The following is a 27,628-nucleotide window of genomic DNA, read 5'->3' as shown; positions in this document are numbered from 1 at the left end:
TCCCTGATAAGCAACTAAGCCTATGCGCCACAACTGCTGAGCCTGCGTTCTAGAGCCCGTGAGCCACAGATACTGAAGCCCATGCACATAGAGCCCATGCTCCGCAACAAGAGAAGCCACCACAATGAGAAGCCCACACACCACAACGAAGAGGAGCTCATGCTCGCTGCAACTAGAGAAAGCCGGCGTGCAGCAATGAAGGCCCACTGCAGCCAAAAATAAATAAATAAAAAGTAAATAAATTTCTTAAAAAAAAAAAAGATCATTTCAAGAGGTAAATTTTAAAAATATATATGTGTGTGTGTGTGTATGTATGTGTGTGTTTATATATATGTGTGTGTGTGTGTGTGTATAAATTGACAGCCAAATATCACCAGACATTTGAAGAAATTCTCCAATGTAGTGGACAGAGCCCAAAATAAAAAGAAAACAAAAAAATAAGGGCAACAGATAATGCACAGGGTAGAATTCTTTAAAAATTAAAAGCTTTTATAAATATCCTTAGAAAGATAAGAGAAGGTAGCTGCATCCTTGAAACAAGAACAGGATACCACCATTTAAAAATAAACAATCAGGGCTTCCCTGGTGGCACAGTGGTTGAGAGTCCGCCTGCCGATGCAGGGGACATGGGTTCATGCCCCGGTCCGGGAAGATCCCACATGCCGCGGAGTGGCTAGGCCCATGATTCATGGCCACTGAGCCTGCACGTCCGGAGCCTGTGCTCTGCAACAGGAGAGACCACAACAGTGAGAGGCCCGCGTACTGCAAAAAAAATAAATAAAAATAAACAATCAGGGACTTCCCTGGTGGTCCAGTGGTAAAGACTGCCTTGCAGTGCAGGGGACACGGGTTTGATCCCTGGTCAGGGAACTAAGATCCCACATGCCACGGGGCAACTAAGTGCGCATGCCTCAACTACTGAGCTCGTGAGCCTCAACTAGAGCCCACGTGCCACAAACTACAGCACCTACGTGCCCTGGAGCCTGCACACCACAACTAGAGAAGAGAAAACCCACGCGCCACAATGAAGAGCCTGCGCGCCACAACAAAAGATCCCACTTGCCTCAACAAAGACGAGCCTGACTACACATCATTACAGCTACACTTGAATCTCAGAACGTCAGGGTGCCCTCCCGCTCTATTTTTCTAGGTTAAAGTTATGATTGAAAAGTAATTGGCATATGAAATGTTTTTATCTCACCTGAGATGTATAGAGTAGTATTTTTTCTGAGGATCACTCTTACCTCTTTTAATCTTGACGGCGTTACCCGGCCTACTTTCTGGTTGCCATCACTCAGGAGAGGAGACCAGGGTGGGGCCTGGGCAAGGACTCAGACCCTGAATGCCTTGGGAACCATGACTTTGATTATTTTGCTCTTATGAAACAGCTAATGTGATTTTTTTTTGTATTAATATGAAGGTTTTCCTCAAAATTCTTTTCCATCCTGGAGAGAAGCCAGCCCCAGAACAGTGAATAGTGTAGTGTTGTTGTGAGATTTCCCCTGTAGATTTTCTCTCCGTGGACTTGAACCAAGCACTGCTGCCACATCGGCCTTTAAAGCACAGGCTCATGTGGGGCCTCCCCAGAGGGTCTCATCACTTGGGGGAAGAGTTTGTATATTTTTTCGGTTGGCTTTTCTGTACCAGTTTCTGGCTTTTATTCTCAATATATTTTTGCTAAACTTGTTTCACAAATTAAAAAAGAAAACAAAGATCCCATGTGCCACAACTTAAGACCCGACCCGACACAGACAGAAATAAATTAAATAAATAAATAAATGATAAATCGTTTAAAAAAAATAAAAAATAAACAATCAGAACAAAAGCTCTCAGAAATTAAAATTAGGATGGAATAAAAAATCCAGAAGAGTCAGAAGATAAAATCAAGAAAATCTTCCAGAAAGTGTAACACACATGCAATCGGACAATCGGGGAAAAAATAAGAAAATTAGAGAATCAATCCAGGATGTCCAACCTCTGATTAATAGGAGTTCCAGAAGAGAGAAGATAGGAAGTAGACAAGAGGAAACTATCAAACGAATGACACAGATTAATTTCCCAGAACTGAAGGACATGCGTCTTCAAGTCAGAATGGCCTGCTAGTGACCCAGTGCAAGGAATAAAAATAGCCTCCCATGCAGAGCTGTCATCATGAAGTGTAGAATTGGAACACCAGGGATAAAGATAAGATACTAGAACTTACAGAGAAGGAAAGTCACACGCAAAGGACTGGGAATCAGAAAGGCATCAGACTTCTCAAAGCAGCACTTAAAGCTAGAAGATAATGGAATAGTGCCTTTAAAAATCGTAGGAAAGGGCTTACCTGGTGGCGCAGTGGTTGAGAGTCCGCCTGCTGATGCAGGGGACATGGGTTCGTGCCCCGGTCCGGGAGGATCCCGCATGCCGCGGAGCGGCTGGGCCAGTGAGCCACGGCTGCTGCGTCTGTGCGTCCGGCAACGGGAGAGGCCACAACAGTGAGAGGCCTGCGTAACGCAAAACAAAACAAACAAACAAAAAATCGTAGGAAAAAAAAAAAATCATCCTAACGTAGAATTCTGTATCCAGCACTATAAATCAAGTGTAGCAGTAGAATAATGGTATTTCAGACAGGCAGGTTCTCAAAAAATTGTCCTTCCATTAAACGGGAACCTGCTGAAGTCATGGAGAGGCTTCAGACTGCTGGCTGTGTAGCAGTGGGAGAGGAGGAGATGGCTCCAGAACAGAGGTTTCGAGAGAAAACGGGAGGTGGGGAGGGAAGAGCAGGTATCTAATGCTTGTGTAAATAAGAGACTTTACATAGAAACTGGAGTCTTTATTTATCTTATTGAAGTATAGTTGATTTACAATGTTGTGTTAGTTTCTACTGTACAGCAAAGTGACTCAGTTATACATATACGTGCATTCTTTTTCATATTCTTTTTCATTATGGTTTGTCGCAAGATATTGAATATAGTTCCCTGTGCTGTCCCATAGGACCTTGTTTATCCATTCTATATATATTAGTTTGCCTCTGCTAACCCCAAACTCCCAGTCCATCCCTCCCCCACCACGCCCCTCCTTGGCAACCACAAGTCTGTTCTCTGTGTCTGTGAGTCTGAGAAACCAGCGTCTTTGAGAATAATGAGGAATAGGCAGTAAGAAAATAAAGCAAATTATAAAATGAAAGACCTGTTGACTTCAGGAAGAAACAAAACGTTCAAGAAAGGACATGTAATCGGTGTGTACTTTACAGCTCAGCGGAGAGACATATTTACATAATAATAGAAACACCAACCACTCATGTAAAAAAAAAACTGTGATATAATTGGGATATTGGCAAGTAAAAGAACTAAATTTTTATCTACCATAATCAGAAGTCATGTCCTAAATTGATAAAGTAAGAAAAAAGTAATGTAGGAATATGCGTTAGGAATACTTTTGGCCACAGATTAAGGGGAGCCTTTTTTTCCTTTTCAGGCCCTAAGTTGATTGATTGGTTTTGTTTTTTTAATTGGGTGTTATTATTTCTTTTAGCATTTTATTTTTTTTAATAAGATAATGAGTGAAAGATTTAGAGCTCCCAAGAGACAAATTATTAGGCAAAAGGTTTTTCAACAAAACTTTTAAAAAAGTTTTTATATAAAGATAATATTAAGTAATAGTCAGATATCACCTCTGCTGGTTTCTCAGCCATCTGTTGGTGAAATTTATCTCTTTTTTGTTCCCAAAGTTCGAAAAGTGACAGCATCCCACCTCTTCCCCCACCTGTAACTCCCACCCTTACCCTGCCCTTAGGAGGAAAGGCTCATCCACATTCTAGATCCTTCATAGCCAAGTTCAGGCATGTGGCAGGAGTCCCTGCTTCCCCATGGGTGGAATGACTTACCTACCTACCAACCTGACTTTTCCACTTTGATGTCATTCAGGTCATCATGGGCTTGCACTTAGGGGCGGCTTATGTTGTTCTTGAATAGAAATGTGATAAAGTAACAAGCACGGGTAAATTCTATGGGACAGAATAAAACATAAAAGTATTGCAAAATATCTCACCTTGTAACTGATATACATTATCTCTTGGGAATGGCATGGGCCTAGTCTGGTGGCTCCATATTCCAAAAACAAGAACATTGGGTCCTTGGGACAGTTTGTCAAGTCTGTCTTTTCCCCAGATTAAGGAAGGATTGTTACGTGGCAAATGGCCAATAGCCTTGGCCAGAAAGTGATGGATTTTCCAAAGGTCCACTGGCACAGCATATTGTTTAAAAATAGGAAGGTAAATACCAGACATGACAGCTCAAAGATCTGAAGGTGGTTCAGGACTAGCGGCGGAGGGTGGCGGGAACTGCTGCTTTTTGTTGTAAATTATTTCTAAATACGTGCCTCTAACATTTTGTTAAACAATCAAAAGTTAGGTTTAAAGGAGTGACATATAGGGGAGAGGAAATTATTGATAGAATCAGGTTCCTGAGAAATCAGGAGCTGTCCCTGGAGCACAGGGAGAAAGACAGCTCTCCCACTGGAACCTCAGGGAAGGGGTGCCCCTCCACCCACAGCTAAAGGCAACTTTTGGGGTTGGGCTGTGGAAGGTTGAGGAGGCCCCCATATGATTTTTCCTTCTCTAGCAAATACTGTTTCTTGCATCTCACTCTCCTCCTCCTGGGTGCTCTTTCCTGCCTCTGTTAGTGTGTTTTGAGTTCTGGGTCTGGGTGATCCACTCTCAGCTTTTCTGGCCTCCAGTCCCTTCTGTTTCTCCCTGGCTCTCGAATGACAATATAGAATCCCAAGCTGACAGTTCTGTCCCCTCAGCACTTGGAAGACATGATTCCGTTGTCCTCAGACGTCTGTTACTGCCGATGAGGAGTCTGTATCCTTTGTAGGAAATCTGTGTTTCCTCTCTGATAGCTTTGGCCAGGATATGTCCAGGTATGGATTTGTTTCTGTTTATCCTGCTCAGTACTCAGTGGGATATCTCCACGTAAAGACTCGCCCCTGGACTGTGGCGGCACCTGTGGAAGGAATTCATGGTGACTGTGTTAGGGCCCGTTGGGCTTTACTGAACAGACAGTTTCTCTGTCCATTTATTGGCCCCCAGCTGTCACACTGCTTGGATGGTGCCGCCCTTCAAGCCCACACCCACGCCAGGAGCAGGGCCAGGGACTCTAGGTGGGTGGCTTCCTCCACATCAGCTCCTCAGTTAGTGGCACAAGATTTTCTGGCTGGACCAGGGTTTTGTGGCTCCCGGCTCCCTGCCCCCAGTGGAATGCCCGCCTTGACTTCTGTGCCACAGGTGCTTGAAATCGCCAACAAGTGGTGTCTCTTCAGTGTGGTTAACAATGCTGATGGTAGTAGAGTCAACTAACATTTACTGAGTGCTTTCTTTATGTGCGTGTGGTTATTTTAACCTCATAAACTTAATGAGGCAGCTCCTGTCATTATCCCAGTTAGAAAGTAAGTGGGCAAGCTAGATTCAAACCCTGTGGTCTGGCTTCCAAGTTCATGCTCTTAACCCCTTTGCTGTTCTGTCTCCTGCAGTTATACCCCTGGGTGATGTGGGCCCCAGGAGATTTCCTTTCTTTTGAGCTTGGCTGTGTGTATTTATACATTTATATGTGTATGTAAATGTGTGTGAAGACATAATACTTGTCCTCATCCCCCATGTCCCCCCCACCCCAGCATGTCTGCACCACCAGCTCTGTATCACTCAGGCTGCTATCTTTACCGGTGGTTACAACCTCCCCTCTCCATTCTGATTAGTGACCCTTCTTCTGAATGTTTCTTAGGACTACAGGCACTTTATCTTCTTATTTTACCTTTAGTTTTAGAATTATGTGGAATCCCATCATAAATCTTCAGACTGAAAAGGTTACTCAGCCTATTTTCCTGCTGGTAGGCAGGATTACAGCTAAACCAAGGACAACATTCTTTATTTTTATTAGCAGGCATTCAGCTTCGCTCATTGCTTTGACCTAATAAGACCCCTTACTCTGATACAGAATCTCCCTTAATTTATTAAATCATTATTTGTCTGTAGAATTATAGACAGAATTTTAGGTTATTTGCTTCAAGTCAATTATTTCCTATTTATCAATGTCATTCCAACTCTCTACTTGTAATATTTTGTATGTGAGATGCGAAATGGGAAGAAAAATAGGAAAGGAAATATATTTGTTTGATAAAACGTCTTGAGATATACAAGTTTATTTGTTCATAATTTACAAATGTTTCCAGTAATGGCAAGATTTCAGCAAGGCATCAAGTCTGTTTGAAATTTATGCCTGTGCAGACCACACACACACACACTCTCTCTCTCTCTCTCTCTCCTCGATTTCATTTCAAAAAAAATATTAAAGAAACTAGTAATTCTGCTCTTGTTTTACTTGTTTGAAAGCGTTTATCTGTACATAACACGGAACTGCCTAGTAACTGTGACTGCCTCTTACTCCTAGAACTGGGGAAAGGGCGATAGAAGCTCTCTTCCCCACGCGTATGCAAGAATGCTCTCCGCTTTTCTCAGGATCAGCCTGTCTGAAAAAGCATTGGGAGTTTTCCATGTCAAAGATATTTTAGATTTGCCCTGGCAGCTATGGCATGAAAAGTGGAACTGAGATACTGTTTACCCATTTTACAAAACTTTTCTTTTATTCACAAGAGTGTTACTACTGTTAGCAAGCAGAAGGGGAATGAAGAGGGAGGAAAATCTGATGTGAATAAATCTAAAGTGATGCCTGCCCTCTGGGAACTAACAAACAATGCAGTTACCATGCTTTATGTTGGAGATTTCTTCTTGAATGTGTATGCAAATCGCTCTGAAAGGGATCCTGCCCTTTTAAGAAAAGATAATGTGAATGCTTATGTAAAGTACTTTGAGATTAATTAATTAATTTTTTTTTTTTTTTTTTTTTGCGGTACGCGGGCCTCTCACTGCTGTGACCTCTCCTGTTGCGGAGCACAGGCTCCGGACGCGCAGGCTCAGCAGCCATGGCTCACGGGCCCAGCCGCTCCGCGGCACGTGGGATCCTCCCGGACTGGGGCACGAACCCATGTCCCCTGCATCGGCAGGCGGACTCTCAACCACTGCGCCACCAGGGAAGCCCGAGATTAATTTATTTTTAAAATTTCTTACAGCAGATTTATTTAATGCTGGGTAAATCTGCAATATTCTAGCTCTCTGAACATAGCAGATATTGGTAATAACTTTTGTTTTGAAGGACCTAATGGATTTAGAATTAATAGTTCTAGAGAGCATTAGGCTGAAGCGCTCTTCTGACCCTTAATTCTAAATGTAATTATAAACATTTTTAAACTCAAGACTTCTAAACAAAATAGAAATTCAAGAAAACAGCATTTGGGAAAAGTGTTTAAATGCATGCATTTATAATCAGATCTGTATTTGCCTCTCTGTCCATTCACACTTAAATGACGGTTAGTTATTTGACTAAGAAGACAAAATGGGACAGTTTTCTATTAAAATGTTTTTCCATTTCAGTGATTTGCTTTAATGTAACCTGTAGAACTTATAATTACATTGTGTTCTCAGACGCTAATCTTGCTGTTGTCTGAGCCACTGTTAACTTTTTCCTCATCTCTCTGTAGAGTGGGGTGTTCCAGGGGTTGCAGTGTTCTGCCCCGTGACCCTTGCTTCTGCAGAAGAGGTGTGTCTGCGAGCTCACGCACACAAACGTGGAGAGGCTCCCTTTCAGCTCTTAAACTCTCTGATGGTCCAGACTTGTCCTCTGACGTCATTAACTGGATTTCCCCCGTGGACTCGGCTGACGCATGACCATCACGGACCTTCATGTCCAGTAGGCAGCATGACCTCCCCTCCCTTCAGGGAAGCATTTAACTCCTTCCTGCCTTGGATCTTTTTTCCAGAGTTCGGTGGGTTCTTGAAAGCCTCCCTCTTCACGACCATTCTCCCTTCCCCCACCCTTCTGCCATTCCCACATGCAGTATTCCCCACGGTGAAATCTAATACTAGTGCTTCTACATTGTATCCATATATATTTCGCAGTTGACTGACCATCCTTTATGTATGTTGTTTATGGGGATTTCTGTGTTTGATTATAAGGTTCTAAAAGGCAGTTCATAGATCATACTCGGGCCACTTGACAGTACCTTGCACAGAACATGTATATATAACACCCATAATAAATATTTCTCTATATAATTGCACATACTTAATGAGCACATACATGAGTCCACATGAAAGAATTTTCCAGATATCTAAAACCCTTTTGATATGTTTTAACTTCTTTATAGGAATCTTTCTAAAATGTATTTTCTACTTTTCTCCTTTTAAATAGGGTATGTTGAACATAAGCTAACCTTTTCTTGATTGCTCAAGGTTGTCAGCAATATGTTGTTGTAATATAATGGTGCCTTCAGGGTCTACTGAGGTGTGTAAAATGATCTGATCCTACAGGAAATGGCTAAAGATAGCCATTCTTTTTAGGTTTCATATTACAGTCTTTGTTATTGCAGTCATCTATCCCTCAACTCCTTCCTTAAGCTACTGTCAGTATATTTGATTCTAGGAACCACTTCTTGCTCATTTTTCACTTCTCAATTATTACTTCTGGTCTGCTCCAGCCCAGAAAGCCAGATGATTGCATTTCTTAATGTAAGTAAGGACAGGCTCTGAGTAGAGACCTGTCCTACAAAATAAAGTACCATACGAATGGTATGAATGGTATGAAGGTAGTTAGCTTCTCGACATTGTAAACAGTGTGAGAATAGAGTAGGAGGAGATCCTGGAAGTCAATATAGTACTTTTAACTTAGATGAGAGAACTGCTGTTGTGACTTGCCCGCTGTCACTCAGTTACTTCATGTCCTAGTCAGATTAGAACTCATGTTTCTGACCTCAGTTTAACGCTCAGCCTCCAATCTCTTTTCTACCATAACTATTGGAAGTCTGATTTATGTAGGTGCTATTATTTTGCAAGTACGTGTATATTACAAAACATGGATACCATCAACTGGTGTATATGTGGTAATGTTAATAGATGTATGTCCACATACTATACACACACACACAGGCATTGACTGTTCAGCATTGACGCTGATCATATGTGCTATTTATTAGTGTCCAGTAGGTGAGAGATCTAAATCTGGGGGTGAGAGAAAAGTGGAAAAGAGTGCTGCTTCCAAAGAAGAATGGGTGAAAGGAGATCTGACCTAATAAGCTACCAGTTCAGTGCCCTGGACACTGGATTTCTCCAGACCCCCTGCTAAGAGAGCAGCCCTGACTCTGGGCAGCTCCCAGCTATACATTTTACCATGCAAATAGTAGCCATAATGAAATATTCTTTTAGAATCTTTTATCATTGTTTCATTCTGGGAAATTTTCTCTACATCTTCTTCCAGTTCACTAATTCTCTCTTTGTTATATATGCTCTACTCTTTAACATACCCACTGAGTTGTTTTTTGTTTTTTCACTGAGAGTATCTTTTATTTACAGAAATTCTGTTTTTCTCTTTTAAATCTCTCCTGTCTTTTTGAAAATATCTTGTTCCTTTTTCATGTATTCAGTTCTTCATTTCTTTGGTAGCTTTAAATCTAAATATTTTATAGCCTGTGTTCAGAAATTCTGTTACCTGAAGTTCTTGGGCTGTCTTGTTCTGCTTTTTGGTGTGTCTGCTGATTCTGGCAAATGGTAGATGATGTTCTTGTTGTATTTTGTATTTTGTATTATGAAGTCATGTTTGACAGGACTTTATTAGTGGGAATCTTCTGGCTGGGGTAAGAGCGAATCTCTCCAAAGAGCTTTTACTTTGGCTTTTGCCAGATACCCCAGGTCTAAGCCAGGCCATTTTTCATGTTTATCTTTTAGCTTGGGGGTTCCTTGACCACAGAGTTAGTAAATTAGAACCCCAGGTTCGCCTGAGAGCAGGTTGTGGCAATCAATTCTTAGGGCAGACTTTTTTGTTTTGTTTTAACCTAAGTCTGGGCTGAGACTTTACTACAATTGAAACTTTACAGGAGGGAACAGAGGGTGTGACCATGTAGCTGGGTCTGCAGCCCAGGCTGTGAAGGTGAGCGACTTAGACTCCGAATGGGACAGGAAAGGCATCTTTGTGTTTCTCTCAGGCTTCCCTTTCCTCTGCCACCGAGATATCCTTCCCTTCTGATTGCAACTGAGGCTGAGATCTGTACACCTCCCAGCTCATCTGTACACCTCCCAGCTGAGATCTGTACACCTCCCAGCTCATCCTATCTGTCCTCTTATCACAGACACAGATCAAGTGATTGAGCTCTTTCCAAATTCCCTCTGGTTGTGCAAGGATGCACACTCTCACCCACTGCCTTTAAAGGTTATCACTTTCCAAAAGCAATTCAACCTAAATGAATTGTTCCCTTCACCTCTGTTTAGAAATGGTGATGCCATCTTGTTCCTCTCAAGGGACAACAAAAAGTAAGACAGTAGAATTAAGAGGGACAGTGGATTTTGGTGGAGGGAACCCACGAGGAAGCCAAGGGGCTGTTTTCCCCTCCACCCCAGCCTCAGGGAACCTGAGGGACCTTGTCTGGCCTTCTCCCCAGGTGACTCTCTGACGCGGCCACATGCTCCTTTCTGGGAAAGGAACATCTCCAGGCAGCACACTCATCTCCCTAGAGATTCATTCCTGAGCAAGAAACCTTCAGTATTGGGCTTAGGGCTTTTCTCCCATTTCCACATCCCACTAGGCAGGTTTATTTTCCCCTCAGAAAATGCCCTTGGATGAGACATTGAGTACAATAACACCAAGCCCTTGTTAGAGAAGATAGTGCTCTACTTAGAACTCGTAAGTGTTTAAAATGAATTTGGTACACCACTGCACCCACAAGTCTGTAATGCTAAAAAACGAGGTGGGAATGTGTGGAAAATAAACTAAAAACATTACCAAAGGTGCCCAGGAGTACAAAAGCTTAGAGGTCTTTTGTTGATATAAATATATAGTAGTTTAAAAAATTACCTAACACTGTTCTGTGACATAGTTTTTGTCTCTGCCATTCAAGCAGCTCATACTGGCTTTGTTCTGGTGATTTACGCTAGAAGCCTATAATAAAAATGCAGCCTGAAATCATGCAGCTGGGTACCATTCATTTTTCTTCCACGGACAGTTCCAGAGCTTAAAAAATTGCAGCAGACCTGTAAAAGCTCTGCACCCACAGGACATGCATCCTCAGCCATGGCAGCTGGCTCTCTCAGGTTTCTTCTGCTCTGTGGAGTCATTGGTGATGCTGTTGGGGTTTCTGGATTGGTTTAATGAGTACTAGAAAAGAGTTTCCAGGAAGATATTGTGCGGTTTTAGGGCATCAGTAAAAATAATACTCCCTTCTCCTCTTGAGTCAGAACCAATTGAGAAATCAGCATAGAATTAAGACAAATGGAGATGAACCTACCAGCTTCATTACTGATAACAGCTTGATTGAAAAATGTAACATGATATATCCAAATGGCTTCTAGTACTTTCTGCCTCAGTTGAACTCAGCTCCCCCAAAACCATAGGCCTTTCACTTGCAGAAGGCTTATCGCATGGCCAGAGTAAACCAGAATATACCATCTCGGTGGGCATACTGATCAGAAAGAGCTGAGACAGGCTGTGTTCTGGTGATTTCTACTAGAGCCTGTAATAAAAATGCTGGGCCATAAGGAGCCGACCACTTGTGGTCGATTCCTTTTCCCAAAGTCACTTGTCAGAAAAGTCACTCCTCTTTGAGGACCAAAGAATATTGAATAGCAGAATCCAGCCACATGGAAACATGGGGGCAGGAGAATGGAGGATGCCCAGTTCTGCCTTCATTAGCCCGAGCCAGTTTTACTGTGTCTGCCTTTCATCTGGGAGTAGGTGTGAGATACTCTTTTGGGGTGGGTTCTGTGGAATTCTTTCTCCACACCACAGGTATATACACCTGTCTTCTGAGGCCATTGGGATAGACCTTTCCTACTTGACCATTTCCAGATGTATTTTCAGCTTCATATTTAGTTTGGGGGAAGAAGTTGGCTATTCTCTACACTGCAGCATCTTGGGGAATTTTTCTCCTTAGCTCTTTTAAAAACCTTGGCCAAGTTAAGAAGTCATTTGCCATTGGCATCCCAAATATGACAAGCATAGGCTTGGTGATTCTGGCATAGTTAGTGTAGTCAGGCTGGGCTCCTCTAAAGAGAGTTTTGTTACTCATGGCAGAGGGTTCTTGCTAGCGAGCCTTCATGTTTCCCAGCCTTCCACCACTGGTTGCATCCTTATAATAAGGCCTGGGTGCTGGGGCAGGGAGAATAAGTGGGAATCAGAAAACGTTAGTGTTCCCAGGAGCCTTAAAAGTACTCTATTCCAAATTTTGATGCATGAATCTCTTTTCTCAAGTATAAAAGCAGGAAGCATAGTCAATCAAGAGCCTTTGTCATGCTCTGCAGCTTTCTTAGGAGATGCAGACAGGCAGTAATATGTGATTGTCAACAGCATCTTGAATTTTCCGTGGTGCTTGCCAAGTCATAGGCCACCCAAGTGAGCAAGGTTGGGGCTCCAACCCCAGTTGGTAGGAGAAGAAATTGAGGGCCTTCTGGACTTATGCAAGGTCACAAAGAGGTCGGGAACCCAGTTAAAAATAGAAGCGAGACTTGCCTGGTTCCCATTCTTAGCATAAAGCACCAGACTTCATTCCCTGCTGCAGAATTTGCTAATTGTTCATTTCTGACAACACAACAGGGAATTTTTCCTTTGTAGCTGTTTGTAAACATTTAAGATGCCTGTCATCACTCATAACCTTTGTTTACTTATCACAGCTAGCTAGCTCTCTTATTTACGTATTTCTTGTTCTTTTCCGTTTTTACTTCTATGCAGAGAAGTGACTGTATATGAAAGCACTTCATAACTCTCAAGTGGCATGTAAATGTTACTTGTTATTATTGTACTCATATTCTTAACTTTGCACCATTAAAATATTAATACAGATAGTACTTCTATTTTATAGTGGCCAGTAGGTTTCAGCACTTAAGATGGGACAGCTTACAACAGCATGAATGACAATTAACATGAAGTTCTTCATCACAGATATATTTCAGAGAAGCACAAATTGAGAAATTGCCTGTGTATTTACATAGTGAGACAACAGAATGGAAGCATTAACAGAAAATAAGATACCTATACAAATTTGGGAGACGCTAAAAGTATTTTTCAGCTAGAAAAGATATAACTGGAGAAAATTATTTTCCTACCAGGTAAAAGAACACGTCTTCCCTTCATATTCTTGTTTATATATATGTTGTCTATACTTACTTATAGATGGTACAGAATTCCCCGTTAACAGATTTTTCACATGTAAAATGAAATACTTAATAGTCCTACGAGTGTTGTACTATATACTTCATTATCTACACAAGGAACTTAACATGTTGACAGCATAGGAAAGTTTAGACAGATTATAGTAAGTAGAATATTTTCTTTTCTACAACTGATTTTCAGCAATGCTGAATGGGAGCTTCCAGTACACATGTATGGTTTACAAGTTAGCATCAGTTTAAATAACTCCAGCCTCCTCTAGGCTCTCCTCCTGACTTTAAGGCTTGTAACATCTCCCCATTCTCTTAGGTAGGAGAATTATCTACTCCTTTCTTCCTCCCCCAGACTTTATTTCCAAAGAATTCAAACTTATAGAAAAGTTGAAAGAATAGTACATTGAACGTCCATCCTGCACCTAGATTTTTTTTTTCCCTTTGGATTAGCCATTTGAGAGTAAGTTGCAGACATCATGGCCCTTCACCCCCACATGTTTCAGCATCTGTCTCCTAGGAACAAAAACATGCTCTTATTGATGGCTGTATAATTATCACACTCAAAAAAGCTTAACCTGTTTACACTACTGTTATCCAAGACACAGTTCATGGTCATCTTAGTATTATCCTTTATTTACTTCTTCCCAACCCAGGATCCAGTCAGAGATCACACACCACATTTAGTTGTCATGACTCTTTGGTCTCATTTTTTCTTTTTCTTTGTCCTTTCCCTTTCTTTCTCTCTCTCCCCACTCTCTTCCTCCTGCTTTCCCTTTTTTTCCTTTCATGACATTGACATCTGTTTAGAATCCAGGCCAGTTCTTTAATTACCTACTCTTGAAGGAAACATAACTAAGGAAATAGGGGGTCTGCCTTATAAAGGTTTGGCTTTTTTTTTTTTCCTTTTAGCCTCCATGATTTCATGGCTTGCCGTGAAGCCTCTAACGAGATGCCGTATACCTACTGGATGCATAAAATACAGGATGGTTTTTTCTTCCTGATAACTTGTGTCCTGATAGACTCTTCCAAAGGCTCACTCCTCAGGCCATTCCTGGGACTGAGGAACAGAGCTAGTGCACTTTCAATAGAATGGCAAGTGTCTCTAGGAATTGCTTTCGATATTGACAGGCCTTGTTCCCTATCCAACTTCCCTGTCCATACCAGTAGTGAATACCTAGCTAGCATTTCTTAGAGTTCAGTTGGTTCAAGCAGTTGCTTTGTTTCTCAGCAATAGTCAGAGCTTTCAACTAAGTACTAACCTTTTATGTAAAGATAAAAGTAGATCTCTTTCTGGGTCATTAGAGCTTTTCATTCATGAAATTAATGTTTCTTATCACTATCACTGATTACTCTTAATATGAAAAAGTTTGTCATTCCATTGAATCTCTAGGTCTTGGGAGTAAATTTTAGGGTAGGTTAGAAAAGATGTGGCAGTTTCAGTGTGGGGGCAGTGATCTAAAATGAATGGATTTGTATGCTTTAGCCTTTTTAATAGTAATATACTCTTCTTAAAAGCTATAAACAAGAGAAAGACAAATATTCAGAGTTAAAGTTGGGGGAAATCTTTCTCCATTAAAGATCCTGGCCCAATCCTGAAGTTTTATTCAAAAAGGACAGTTATTGGGACTTCCCTAGTGGCGCAGTAGTTATGAATCTGCCTGCCAATGCAGGAGACACAGGTTCGAGCCCTGGTCCAGGAAGATCCCACATGCCGCAGAGCAACTAAGCCCGTGCGCCACAACTACTGAGCCAGCACTCTAGAGCCTGTGAGCCACAACTACGGAGCCCATGAGCCACAACTACTGAAGCCTGTGTGCCTAGAGCCTGTGCTCCGCAACAAGAGAAGCCACCACAATGAGAAGCCCGCGTACCACGACGAAGAGTAGCCCCCGCTCGCTGCAACTAGAGAAAGCCCGTGCGCAGCAATGAAGACCCAACACAGCCAAAAATAAATAAATTAATTTTTTTTAAAAAGGGATAGTTATTTTTTTTCCCCTGAACAAACTCTTTATTTTTTTTAATTGAAGTGTAGTTGATTTACAATGTTGTGTTAATTTCTGCCATACAGCAAAGTGATTCAGTTATATATACACTTTTTTTTTTTTTATTTTTTGCGGTACGCGAGACTCTCACTGTTGTGGCCTCTCCTATTGCGGAGCACAGGCTCCGGACACGCAGGCTTAGCGGCCATGGCTCATGGGCCTAGCCGCTCCGCGGCATGTGGGATCTTCCTGGACCGGGGCACGAACCCGCGTCCCCTGCATCGGCAGGCGGACACTCAACCACTGCGCCAACAGGGAAGCCCTACACTCTTTTTTAATATTCTTTTCCATTATGGTATATCATAGGATATCGAGTATAGACCTCTGTGCTATACAGTAGGACCTTGTTTATTATATCCATTCTGTATATAATAGTTTGCATCTGCTAACCCTAAACTCCCACTCCATCCCTCCCCCACCCCCTTCCCCTTTGGCAACCACAAGTCTGTTCTCTATGTCCGTGGGCCTGTTTCTGTTTTGTAGATAGGTTCATTTGTGTCGTATTTTAGATTCCACGTATAAGTGATATCATATGGCATTTGCCTTTGTCTTTCTCTTTCTGACTTAGGTCACTTAGCATGATAATCTTTAGGTCTATCCATGTTGCTGCAGGATAGTGATTTTTTAAAACGTGATTCCCATGTCTCCTTCATGCCTTCCTACATCTCTTCTCCGCAGACTCTCTTTGAATTTCAAAAGTAGCTGCTATCTTAGAAGACAGGAAGTCACAGATATGTGGTGGGCAACAATGAGACGGCAGTAAAAATGGACTCAGTTATCTGGTGTCTAACTGTTCAGCTTGTCAGAAGGTAGTTTCTCTCACTTAAGAATGGGAGCTTTTTCCAGCCACAGATTTATTTTGCTTCACGATAAAACAGAGAAAATGAAGTCATATAAGCTTCCTGAGACGTTAAGAAATATGGTCTCTATTCCTCTGCAGATAACAAACTAATTATCACAAAAGTGTTGGTTATCATTTAAGCGGGAAGTATGATGTTTGACATAATACATAATTTCAGCATCTGTTGTGCCGTACTTTGGATTGTAAATCCAGACTAATGGGTCTGTGGAACTGTTTAGACCCTTTCTTATTAGATTCCCTTGCCTCTTAGAAAAGCTTGCATATGAAAGATTCAGTTGATTTGGGCATTTTGCATTTAATAACACTTCCATTCTGAAACTAGTGTGTACTAAATGTCTACCATATGTTGAGTAATTTTATGGAATTCACCAAACAATCCTGCAAAATAGTTATGTTTTTCCCCTCGCAGATAAGAAAGCTGAGGCTGAGAGAGGTTAGGTGATTTGTGCAGGGTCACACAGCTGATGAGTAGAGAGAAGACAGGCTCAGGTCTTTCCGACTCAGTCTCGACCCAGTTTGTCTTCTCAAGATCAGAATAACTGCCGTGCTAGTAACTGCCCGGAGTGCTCTGGGAACAAGAAATGGAGACCAGCCAACCTGCACTCCCAGTCTTGCTTTTCACTGGCTGCCAACCATTCTCAAACCTTCCTCTCTAACCTGGCTCCCTGGCCAGGTCTGAGGCTCCACAAGTGAACACTGTAGTAGTTGGCTTGGCCTCCGACCCCAAAGTGAAGTCCGAACAAACCAGGCTGTGTCACGTGAGAGCTCTTTTTCCCTGGGCTAGAGGGACGCCTGGATCTTTCCCTTCTTTCTCCTACAAGCCCAGAGGTGAATGTCAGGTCCTAGTATCCCAATGGTCCATGGAAAAGCAAGAGGGATTGCTCCAGTGTCAAAGGCCAAGCTGGTCTAGGCTGCCCTCTCCAGCCCTTCCTTGTGGAGGGAGTGTGGGTACCAGCCCTAGGCCACCTGACCTTGCCAGGGAGGCGGGGGCAGGAGGAGAATGGAATCCCAAGTGAGGAGAGTGGGCCTTCTGGCACTTTGGACCAAGGAAATATCCTTGCCCTTGATCCTGACCCGTCCTGGGGAGCGGAATTGGTACAAGAGGGCTGAGAACAGAGAGGATCGTGGAGCTGAGGGACCCCTGAAACTGCCAGACCACACCCCTCCTCTTTGAACAAGAATTGTTTCCTGTGATGGATATTTGATGTTTTTTTCCCTTTTGTGAAAGAGGGATTTAAACAAAAGAAAAATCGTTGCATTCACGTTCTCCTTTTCCCGAGGCAATGCCCATGTTTAGATGTAAAGAACATATATATTTATGTGGGCATATCTAGATAAATATTTAGTATCTACAGAAACCTGGTAACTTTTGATGATAAAAGTCCACTTTTAAAAAAATTGTCTTAACTGAGCAGTTTTAGCAAGCTTAGTCATCAGTGCTCAAAGTGTTTGTATTTGTATCCGGGGATGATAAAAGAGCTCAAGGATGAGAAGGAATGTGGTGTGGGGAGGCGATGGGATGGGGAACAACTTTCTTTACCATAATGAAAATTTATCTATGTGGGAACTTTCGCTTTGAATATGAATCAGAGGGAGTTCGTGCTTTGAGACAAATTTATGGTTAGCGGTAAGATAAAAGCACGTTTTAGTGCCTTATTTTTACTTAATAAATCTTAATTACTTTCTCTCCATAAATTAAAGCATTTACCATGCTATATCTTAATCATCAGGTTTGTCATGTATAGCATTAATTTCATAGAGTAATTGCCACTTGGGATTTTTGTAAAACATCACCTTAGAGTCTTTGTTTGAATGATCCAGAGGAGTTGCTAACTGGGTTTTCAGTGAGTTACACTAGTCTTGTCATGTTGCCTCAATTTTTTAAGGAGGTACTGGTACCCACTGGACTAACTTTGGGTATCATGTTACTGTTGGGTCACCAGTTGAGGGTAAAGGAGGAAGGGGAGAGAAATGGTGTGAACTACAAACTATTTTGAAGACTATGCAGTTTTACTCCTTTGAAGTATATCACAAAATATTTCCTGGCATAGGTCCCCAAGACTGACTTCTGTGAATTGATTTATTTGTAATTTGTAGAATTTCACGTAAATGTGCTAAAATCCTAGGGAATGTTTTATTGACTGAATAAGTTATGGAGTCTTCTTCATTCCGTGAACTTACTTAGCAAATCGTTTCCTAATAGTCAATGTCACCTTAGAGTTCGGTCCAACCCAAATTGAGTTATCACAAATCCTTCTTATAAATTAGTAACATTTCATAATTCTTGGATACCAGTATGTGAAAAAGGAGTCCACAAGATTTTCATTTGTATGTTGATTGGATAGACTTGAGAGTGGCATCGTTTGATCAATTAGATATTTAACAAAAGAAGGAGTCATAGAAGTGAGTATAAAAATGGATGGGATTTGCTGTGTGGTCGTGGCCTGCGTTCCTCAGTTCCTCGCCTCACCATTCGCCCGCTCTTTTGAGTATCACTGCAGGGGGGCAGGAGGGCGGGGGGGGGGATCGGGGGGCATGTGTTCCCGCAGGCTGACGGTCCTAGTGTTCCCCCAACCCGCCCCCATCAGCTGGCTTCCGACTGGTTGGGCGGGAGGCTCTGATGAAAGACTGGAGCTGGGAGGAAAGAAGCAACAGGGAATTTCTCCTTCCCTCTTCCTCTGTCAGCATCACAGGTAGTGGAGAAGTCACGTCCACTGCTTCTGCTTCTCCCCACGCAGCCCCTCCATCCCTGGGGTATGAGTGTCTTCCTGCTGCTGAGAATCTTCTAAGTTGCCTTTTTGACATCCTGGCTCGTCTGTCATCTGTGTAATAAGGTCTCTGCATGAAATCTGTTCTATTTTACATGCTAAGAGTGGTTGCTTTTTCCTGACACATTTTATGGAACAGTTTTGCTTTTATTTCATAGCTTGTGGAGTTTGGGATGTTGATAAAGGGAATGCTAAATTATTCATTACCTCAGTTAATGTTTAATCAGCTGGTTTGCATTTGGTAATGGCTCAAAGAAGATAAAATGAGTTGACTGCCCTCAGGGAGCTCAGCCTGGCTGGGGAGCCAGTGTTTTTCCAGAGCGCACGGGAGCTGAGAAGGAGGGATACCTACGCTGAGGTACTGCTGGGTCAACCGGGAGGCTTGCCAGGTGCTAAGATCTTGCTCAAGTGGTTGAGGAGGAAGGGCGTTCCCAGCAGAAGCAGCAGTTTGTTTGAAAGCATGTCACGTGCAGAGCTGCATAAGCATCTGTCGGGTTGGGGGTAGTGGAGGGAGAGGAAGCCAGCAAGGTGATGATGGGCCGAGTCACAAAAAGCACTGAAGACTTCACCAGCCCTTGAGTTTATCCTTTCGGTGGTGGGGAGGAGGGAAGAAGCATTTTCGGCAGGGGAATTACATGAACAGATTTATCCTTTAGAAAGATCACTCTTGAATGGGTGTGGAGGAGAGATTATAGGGCTGAGGGTGGAGGCAGAGACACCTGGCCAGGTGGCAGGTGCAGAATTCTTGATTGGATGGGGGATTGTTTGAATGGAGGCCTGAATTAGAGGATTTGGGAGGAGGGGAAAAAATCAAGACAGACTAAGAAAGTAGAATATGAATTACTTGATTATTTATCTTGTATGTGTTGGGAGTTGTCATTAAATGATTAAACGATTGTTGTGCTCAGAGATCAGGAAATGTTTCTTTGGTTAGGCTAAGTAAGTCTTAAAACTCGAAGACTGCTTCTCATATTGTGGTCACAACGTGTCCTTGGAGGTCTCATGATGTTTCTGGGCTGTTTATGCTGCCTTATGCGCTGGATGTATTTTAGGTTCCACACAAGTTACGGTTTCAGGACTGCTTATTTTTCAAACAAGCCGAACAAGTGATGATTCTTTTTAAAGACCATTCACTACCCCCTCACCCTGTATCCTTTTTCGGGCCGTGATCTGCCCAGTCTCTCTGCTGGTCATGACATTTATTGGCTGTCTCATCTCCTGCCTCCGCCTCTCATACCTTTCTTAACTTCCGATTAAGGAATTAGCTCTTCACTTATTCAATAAATCGTTTCATAGGTACTTTTGTCTAAAGGTTTCAGAAGTCGAGCGATACAACATCCCCTGCTGATTGAGAAAAACTGTAGGTCCACTCACTCTCCAGCTCCCACATGCCAGAGCCTGTGTACAGAGTGTTCTACAAAGGTCAAAGAACACGAGGCTCACCCTCTAAGAGCTTGACATCTGAAAACAAGACTATGCAGGTAGAAACTGGCAGGAAGAAAATACTGGAAACGGAAGGGTTTGGTCTGAGTCGCTGCTGCAGAGTTATGGCCTGAAGTTAGGGTCTTGAGAGCTAACAGTAATGTCCTTCATTCTTTGAAGGCTTACGATGAGTGTAGCCCAGAGCCTGGGTTCTGGGGGTCTGACATCCTGGCTCTGCCACTTACTGTGTGTGTCACCTTGGGCCAAGTTACTTAATCTCTTGTGTTTCCCTTCATTATGTGTAAGATGAGGATTATAAGAGTATCTGCCCTAGGCCCACCGAGGGGATTAAATGGCACGTGCGTGTGGTGTGCAGAGCACACCTCCTGACACAAGCTGAGTGCAGTCAGCACTTGCTGTTCATGGTTCCCAAATTCAGAGTGAGGTGTCCTAAGGCTCACCTGAGAGAGTTGTGCTTTGTGAGTTCCAAGAAGCATTGCTTTCCTTCCACACGAAAGCTGCTGGGGTTAGCCGTGAGCTCCTTTGTAGTCACTGTATGTTAATTGCAAAGAAAATTCTGTAACAGGCTTCTTCAGGACAAGTTAGTCTTTGGAGTTTTTGAGTTACCTCTTTGATCATATCATACGTGATTGGTCATCACTTCAGGGCACTTCCAAAAATAAGTCTGAAGGCCAGCAGGTGGCAGGTAACACCTTGGAGGAGAGAGAGGCATCACTGCCTCTCTGAGACCCTCCGTGGATACCCATCACCTCCCTCCTCATTTGAGTTCAACACACATTGAGCACCACTGCTTTTCAGTTCTGTATGAGGCTCCAGGGGTCCAAGGCTGAACAGACAAGTCCCGTTCTCATGAAACTTAGTTTAGTGGAAATATATGTAAACACATCTAATCCACTGTGATACAAGCACAAATGGCAGCATGTAGAAGGTCAGAGAGGTACATAGGAAGAAGCGTAAGGAACGTTGCACAGACTTGGTGACATCTCAGTAGACTGTGAGTAGGAATAGGGCAAGTCAGCAATCAGCATGGTTTACAGGAGAACTGGACCGTGGGGTGGGGTTGGGTGGGGGGATATGTGATAGGAGATAGAATTGAAAATGGAGGCTGGAGCTAGACCGTGTAAAAGCTTGGCCTTTATCATGTAGACATGGGGGCCACTGAATGATTTTAGGCAACAGAATGCCATAAGATTTGCATTTTTAGCAGGATCATCCTCACGTGGAAGATGAACTTGCAAAGGATGTAGGATGTGCCGGCAGGTTCATGTCCTCAATGCACATTCATTGAGGCCAGCAACGGAGTCCTATGTCCCTCTGCATTCCTAAAGCCTAGTATTGTGTAGACACTGAAGACATTTTTTGGAATAAAGACAGCCCCAGTTGAAGTTTCCAATTCTGCATCCTCTCCTCAGAACATGCTGACCTGGACCTCCATCTGTCACAAGCAGCTTGACTAGGATCGCAATAAATTCTTTTTTCTTGGCATTCTTTTAACTGGCACTCTCTGTTTACTAGCCCTTCTGTGCAACTGTAGTGTGGTGATGATTGACGCTTATAATTCTGACCCTGAAGTGCTCCAAGCCGCCTAAATCATCCAGAAAAGATGAAAGTATATTCAATATTGCTGTAATGTTTGTGTGTTTTACTGAATTCTTATTCTTTGGAAATTGATGGTTTATCAAGTGCTCGTGTACTCATGTGCATGCAGGGGCAGTGAGAGTCTGTGATCACCCACGACTCTTCACTCCGCACAGCACCAGGCGAGGGGTGTTTATTAGCAATGCACACTCAGAAATTAGCAAGCAAAACAGACCTGGGCTCTCTTCATGCCTGGAAGGAAGAAGGTTGGCCCCAAAGCGGCAGACTGGACAGAGATGAGAGAGGAAGCAGTGGTTAGAAAACAGTGGGAGTGATAAAGCAAGAACTGGACAGACAGCCAGTCGGGCAGTTTCCAAGCACACCCATGCCGCGGCCCAGCCCCGGAGGAGTGGGGTTCGGGGCCGGGACCCCAGCCTCAGGTTCTCGTGTGCCTTAACCCGGGTCAGGTTTTTGGGCTTGGATTTGGCAGGCTCTTCCACCAGCTCTGTTTGTATTGCAGTAACAACTGTTCAGTAAAATGCCAAACATTAGCAAGTGAAAACGTCAATAATTAGAGCATCCTGTTCACGCCGCACACACATCTTACCGTGAAAACCATTATAACTGCAGAGCTGACGATATTATTTGGCCCAGAATGAAGAGCTCCAAATGGAAGCTGTGAGATGGCTCCATTTTGTAACCCGGTTTCCAAAACCAGGCACGTGATGATGTTATTAGGAGGGAGGTTTGCTGTTGGCTTTTTCTTTTGGGGGTTGTATGTTGCAGTGAGTAGAGACACCTCTTACATTTTCTTGTACAGATTTGTTTTTAAAATCTGCGTGTTTGATCAACAAGTCCTGCCTGTGTCTGGGTGCCTGGTCCCCGCACCACAGGGATTCTATTCTATTTGTCACCCTCTGGGCAAGGGCACTTGCGAACTCTCGAGCTGGCTTTAACATTTTCTGCTCTGAGATTCCAGTGAGTCTCTTGGTCTCTCTGGGTCTTAGTTTTTTCTTTTTCTGACATATTGGAATAATACAAATTCCCTCTTTATAGGGTTGCTGTGGGGCTGAAATAAAACGGCAGATGTAAAAAAGCATAACTGGAAAGTCCTACGTAGATAATAACATAGTAGATACACTAAAGAACACCATAAATAGTCTAATAAAAAATAGAAGTATGTTTCATCAGCAAGCATAATGTCCTCAAAACGTGCCCCGAAGCGGTGTGGGGAAAATGAACCATGTATTGAATTCCTGCTGTGGAGGAGGTTTGCCAGCTGTGACTTTGTCCCCTCTGCAAGGTAGACATTGAACCCCTCTGTCAGAGGTGAGGAAACTGAGGCTTCCAGCCCCACAGCTGTACATCTACACAGCGGCAGTGGGGTCTGGACCTGACTCCAGAGCTGAATGCTCTTTCCTCTCATCTCTAGTTGTCTACCTCATTCCAGCCACCTACCCACCCCCCAAAGTGCTAAGAGCTGTTTACGTCCCTTGGGGCCAGAAAGTTGGCCAGCCCTTTCTTGGTCTTTTGCTCCTGAAAGCGGGACAGGGTGGGATCCAGAAGGAGCTCAGGAGCCCCAGGAGCCCTGGAGGGACGAGCAGCTTGGGGAGGTGAGGGGGCGGGGCACGCTCAGCCTCCACTTCTAGGGAATCAGCCAGGCCTGGACCGAGAGTAGGAGGCAGGAGTGCGTCATTTCCCAGCCCTTGAGGAGATGGCTGCAGTCCTGTCATTTCCAGAACTTCATTCTTTCTGTGTCACAGTGTCTCCCAACCTCACTGAGGTTGTTTGGAGAGCTGCTTCTCAAACCCTCCTCTCAGGAATCAGTGCCTCCTGTGTGTTCTGAGCGGCTCCTTGTTCTTCTAGCAGAGGCAGTGACAGTAAGTTTATTTCCTGTAGTAACCACTCTGCTGAGCTTTTCTGGGACCTTCCCTGTTAACTTTGATGTCATGTCAGGTACGGGTAGGGGGGAAGGACCCCCGATGTGGCAGTTACTAGGTGCCCAATGGGACCCATCACCGCACGCATCTTCTTTTTTATATAAACTAGCCCTGACTCCAGATACAGAGTCGGCTTGTAAGCCGAGCTGCCTACACAGAACCAGAGGTGATGCCCATCGAAGGGCCGGATGGCCAGATTCGGGGAGGATGTCCGCAGGCGGAGGAGCGTTTGTTCAGAAGGTGGGTCTGAGAGGAGCCGCGTGTTCTGTCCCCCCAGGTCCTCAACAGGCGGTGTGTGGAAGCAGCCGTGATGACCGGCCTGGCCCTGGACTGCCACATCAACAGGAGGTCCTTGTTTGACCGGAAGCACTACTTCTACGCAGACCTCCCTGTGAGTATGCTCTGCCCTCCGTCCATCCATCCGTCTGTCCACCCACCCAGAGCTGGGGCTTAGCCGCGGGAGGGGGCTGAGCGCCTCTTCAGCCAGAGCTCCATCCATCCCAGCGGGAGGCCCTGCCCAGCCTGATGAAGCCAGTGCCCCCTGACGTTTACCAGACTGGATGCCAGGGTCCTGATCGCCGGCTCTGGCGGAGTCTCGTGCTTCTGGCGGCTCGCTCCTAACTGACTGCGGAGGGGAAGCAGCCCGCGCTCTCAGGCTCAGCCCGGCTGTGGGGTTTGGTGCTAATTGTCGTTAGGACAGAAGCTACTTCCGTGGCTGATGCAGCAGTCAGTGCATCCTGTGGCTCCGGAGACAGAGCGAGAGTGTCCCTCTGTTAAGTTGGAGGTCCCAGTAACAGGACCGGCTCCTCTGCAGACATTCATGTCGTCCCCAAGTACTGAGTAAGTGGGCAAGAGCAAGCAGAAACGTAAACCAGAAGCCTGGACGAACAGCAGTAATTGGCCGAGCAGCAAACCCAATATTAACCTGCTTTTTCCTTAAAATTAGAAAGGTTTTTTCTTTAAGAGGAAAGTCAGTGTGAACTAGAGCCAATTTTTCATATTACTGAACTGAACCAAAACTGTAATGTCAAGTGTGTTTCCCAAAATAATGTTTGATTTGCTCTGAGCCTCTGATAGTAAGTGTGGCCCTTCTTGAGGCTTAGGAAATCAGTAGTGATGATATTGCTTCACGTTATTCTCTCTGAACTGAAGGCGGGGGTGAGCTGTTTTCAGCAGGTGAGGGCAGGAGTAGAATTAAATAAAAAATACAGCTGGAACCTGAATTCTCCAATTGCTGCTGCTTTTTCCCTCTGGCTGCCAGCCTTGTAGTAAATTCTACTGCTTGGTAGGGTGGAGAGAATTGAACTGCATTTTTTTCATCTTTTAAGAGTGATAACGAGTTTGGTTCAGGTGGGAGACTTAGCAATATGTGACTAAAATGAGATGTTTTATTAACTCTGGCTTTCTGGATTTTCTTGCCCAGGTAGCTCAGATAATCTGGAGGTCGTGTTGCCAAATATTACATGAAACAGACACACTTATACTAAAAGAAGATTCGTTTTTATCTAAATAATGTATTCACATTATTCCTATTTCACCAAGCATCTGTATTTTATTTGGCAGCCCTACCCAGAGTTTAATTTTCACAGATTGAGACTTCCTGTCTCAGCACAGAGAGCAAATTGACCTAATGCAGTGGTTCTCAAAGTGTGTTCTCTAGGCCATTAGCATCAGCATCTCCTAGGAACATGTCAGACATATAAGTTCCCAGGCGCCACCCCAGACGTGCAGTCAGAAATGCTTCAGATGGAGCCAGAAGATCTTTGTTTTGACCACTCTACCGGATGATTCCAATGCAGCTGGTTTGAACAATGCTGGCCGGGTAGCTAGGGGCGCAGACTCTGAGTCAGATCATCTGAGTTCAGATCCTGACATTGATACTTACTAGCTCTGTGGCTTTGGGCAAGGCCCTTCACCCCTCCATGCCCTGTAGCTCCTTCCTAGGGTTGTCTTGAGGATTAAATGGTGTGAAGTACCGAGAACCGTGTCAGGGGACACTAACTGTGTCAGTGTCATTCTCTGTTCTTCCCCAGTTCTCCGTCCTGACCTGCCTTCTCTTTAGTGTGCGTTCATGCGCATGTGCATTTGAAAGTAATTCTTCCTCCCCACTTAGAAGGTGGCGAGGGAGCTCTGGCAACATCCATCAGTATTTTAGTACTCTGTGCTTTGCATTAGCCGGGCGTGAGTGTCACAGCATTTTCTGGCTCGAGGAACAAGGGAAGTCGGGTCAGGGAGGGCAGCTGACATGACTGGTGAGCTCGAAAAGCAGGAATGAATCCAGCTTCACCGCACTAGCAACTGGTGTTAGCTGTGCTGAGAGTAGATGGCAGGATGCTTAGCCAGCACTTCCAGTGAGAGGGTCTGTCAGGAGCCCAGTAATCAGTTGCAGGGCTGAGCTAACGAGCTTAGTGGAAACAATAGGTTCTTTTCTTAGAGGCTTCAGACAGAGAGATTATTGTTATTCCCCAGAATGGTGCTCTCTAGGGAAGATAGGGTCCACATTGTTCACTGCTTCATTATTGGGGGTGTGGGTTCAGGGATGGGGAAAGGGGCGTCCAGAGAAGCCAAAAGAGGCCAGGCTAAATTACGGCCGCAGCACATAAACTGATTTGTGTCTCCTTTTCCTTTTTTCCTTTTCTGTTCTGTTGTGGTTTTAAGTAAGTCTGTAGTTTTATGACATTAAAAGGAATGATCAACTAGTTCCCAGCTTTGACCTACAGATGAGTGACTCTGGCCCACATTTGCGTGCAGGCCGGCTACCAGATTACCCAGCAGAGGCTGCCGATCGCCGTGAATGGGAGCTTGGTGTACAGCGTCTGTGTGGGGAAGAGGCGGAGTCAGATGGTCACCAGGACAGCAGGGGTCAAGCAGATCCAGCTGGAACAGGACAGCGGCAAAAGCCTCCATGACAGCCTGCGGTCCCAGACGCTCATTGATTTGAATAGAGCGGGTAGGCTTGGAGAGTCCCCATTTTCCTTCCTGCCACTTCCCTTCCCCTCCAGAGTTTGCCCAAACCAACTGAGGAGACAGGCCCCGGAGCCTGACTAATGGCGATCGGAATATCATTGTTGGTGTTGGCAGAGCTGCTTAGAGTGCCGGGCTAGGACTGTGGTTTCTATGCGCTTGCAACTAACCCACCCCTAAAACGAGACAGCGTCGCCGCCTAGTCACAGACCCAGCAGCTTGACATCTGAAGCAGACATTAAAAGAAAAGAACCAAAGTTCAAAATCCAAGAGTGAGGGGAAAGTGAAACGATTCAGGGCCTGTCAGTGCTGCAGGGTTTTCCTAAGTTTCAGCCTGATGTATCTGCGGATCAGACTGGAGAGCTCCAATCAGACTGACTCTGCCTCTCTTTGGTAGGGGTCGGCCTTCTGGAAGTGGTCCTGGAGCCTGACATGTCCTGTGGAGAAGAGGCGGCTGCAGCCGTCAGGGAGCTACAGCTGATTCTTCAGGCCCTGGGGACCAGCCAGGCGAACATGGCAGGTAGCAGCCACAGAAGCAGTGCCCGCCTCTTCCCCATCTCCCTTTCCACTCCCGGGCTCTCTCCTCACTGGAGTCTTATTCTCTGCAGCAGCTACAGTGGGGTTGTTTGCATCCTTTGCTCAGCCTTTTCTACCTCAGGGTTTTGGGGTCTTTTCTTTAGAATTTTCCTTGAATTTTTTTCTGAGCCCCTGACCAAAAATAAACACACAAACAGCGGCCCTGCAGAGGTGCTGAGCCCAAGAGTGTGAGATTAGGAGTCCAGGGACTGGAGGTGTCC

General features: G+C 44.2%; 1 protein-coding gene across 5 annotated transcripts in view; it reads left to right on the top strand.

Moving 5' to 3' along the window:
- GATB (glutamyl-tRNA amidotransferase subunit B) overlaps positions 1 to 27,628 on the top strand; it is an 81,306-nt gene that overhangs the window by 6,659 nt on the left and 47,019 nt on the right. For 4 of the 5 annotated variants that reach the window (XR_014296621.1, XR_014296622.1, XM_082652869.1 and 1 more), the window contains exons 3-5: positions 24,145 to 24,258; positions 26,619 to 26,817; positions 27,229 to 27,351. Coding sequence is in view for 3 of the 5 variants with exons in the window: in XM_082652869.1 (XP_082508995.1) it covers positions 24,145 to 24,258; positions 26,619 to 26,817; positions 27,229 to 27,351 (436 nt within the window). In the remaining 2 variants the exon portion in view is untranslated. The remainder of the gene's footprint in view (positions 1 to 24,144; positions 24,259 to 26,618; positions 26,818 to 27,228; positions 27,352 to 27,628) is intronic. The other variant, XM_082652870.1, reaches the window with a different exon arrangement.

Source organism: Grampus griseus (assembly GCF_964374135.1).
Source record: "Grampus griseus genome assembly, chromosome: 4".
NCBI classification, from domain to species: domain Eukaryota; kingdom Metazoa; phylum Chordata; class Mammalia; order Artiodactyla; family Delphinidae; genus Grampus; species Grampus griseus.
The sequence above is the reverse complement of the archived record's forward strand: the minus strand, read 5'-3'. Positions and strand labels throughout refer to the sequence as shown.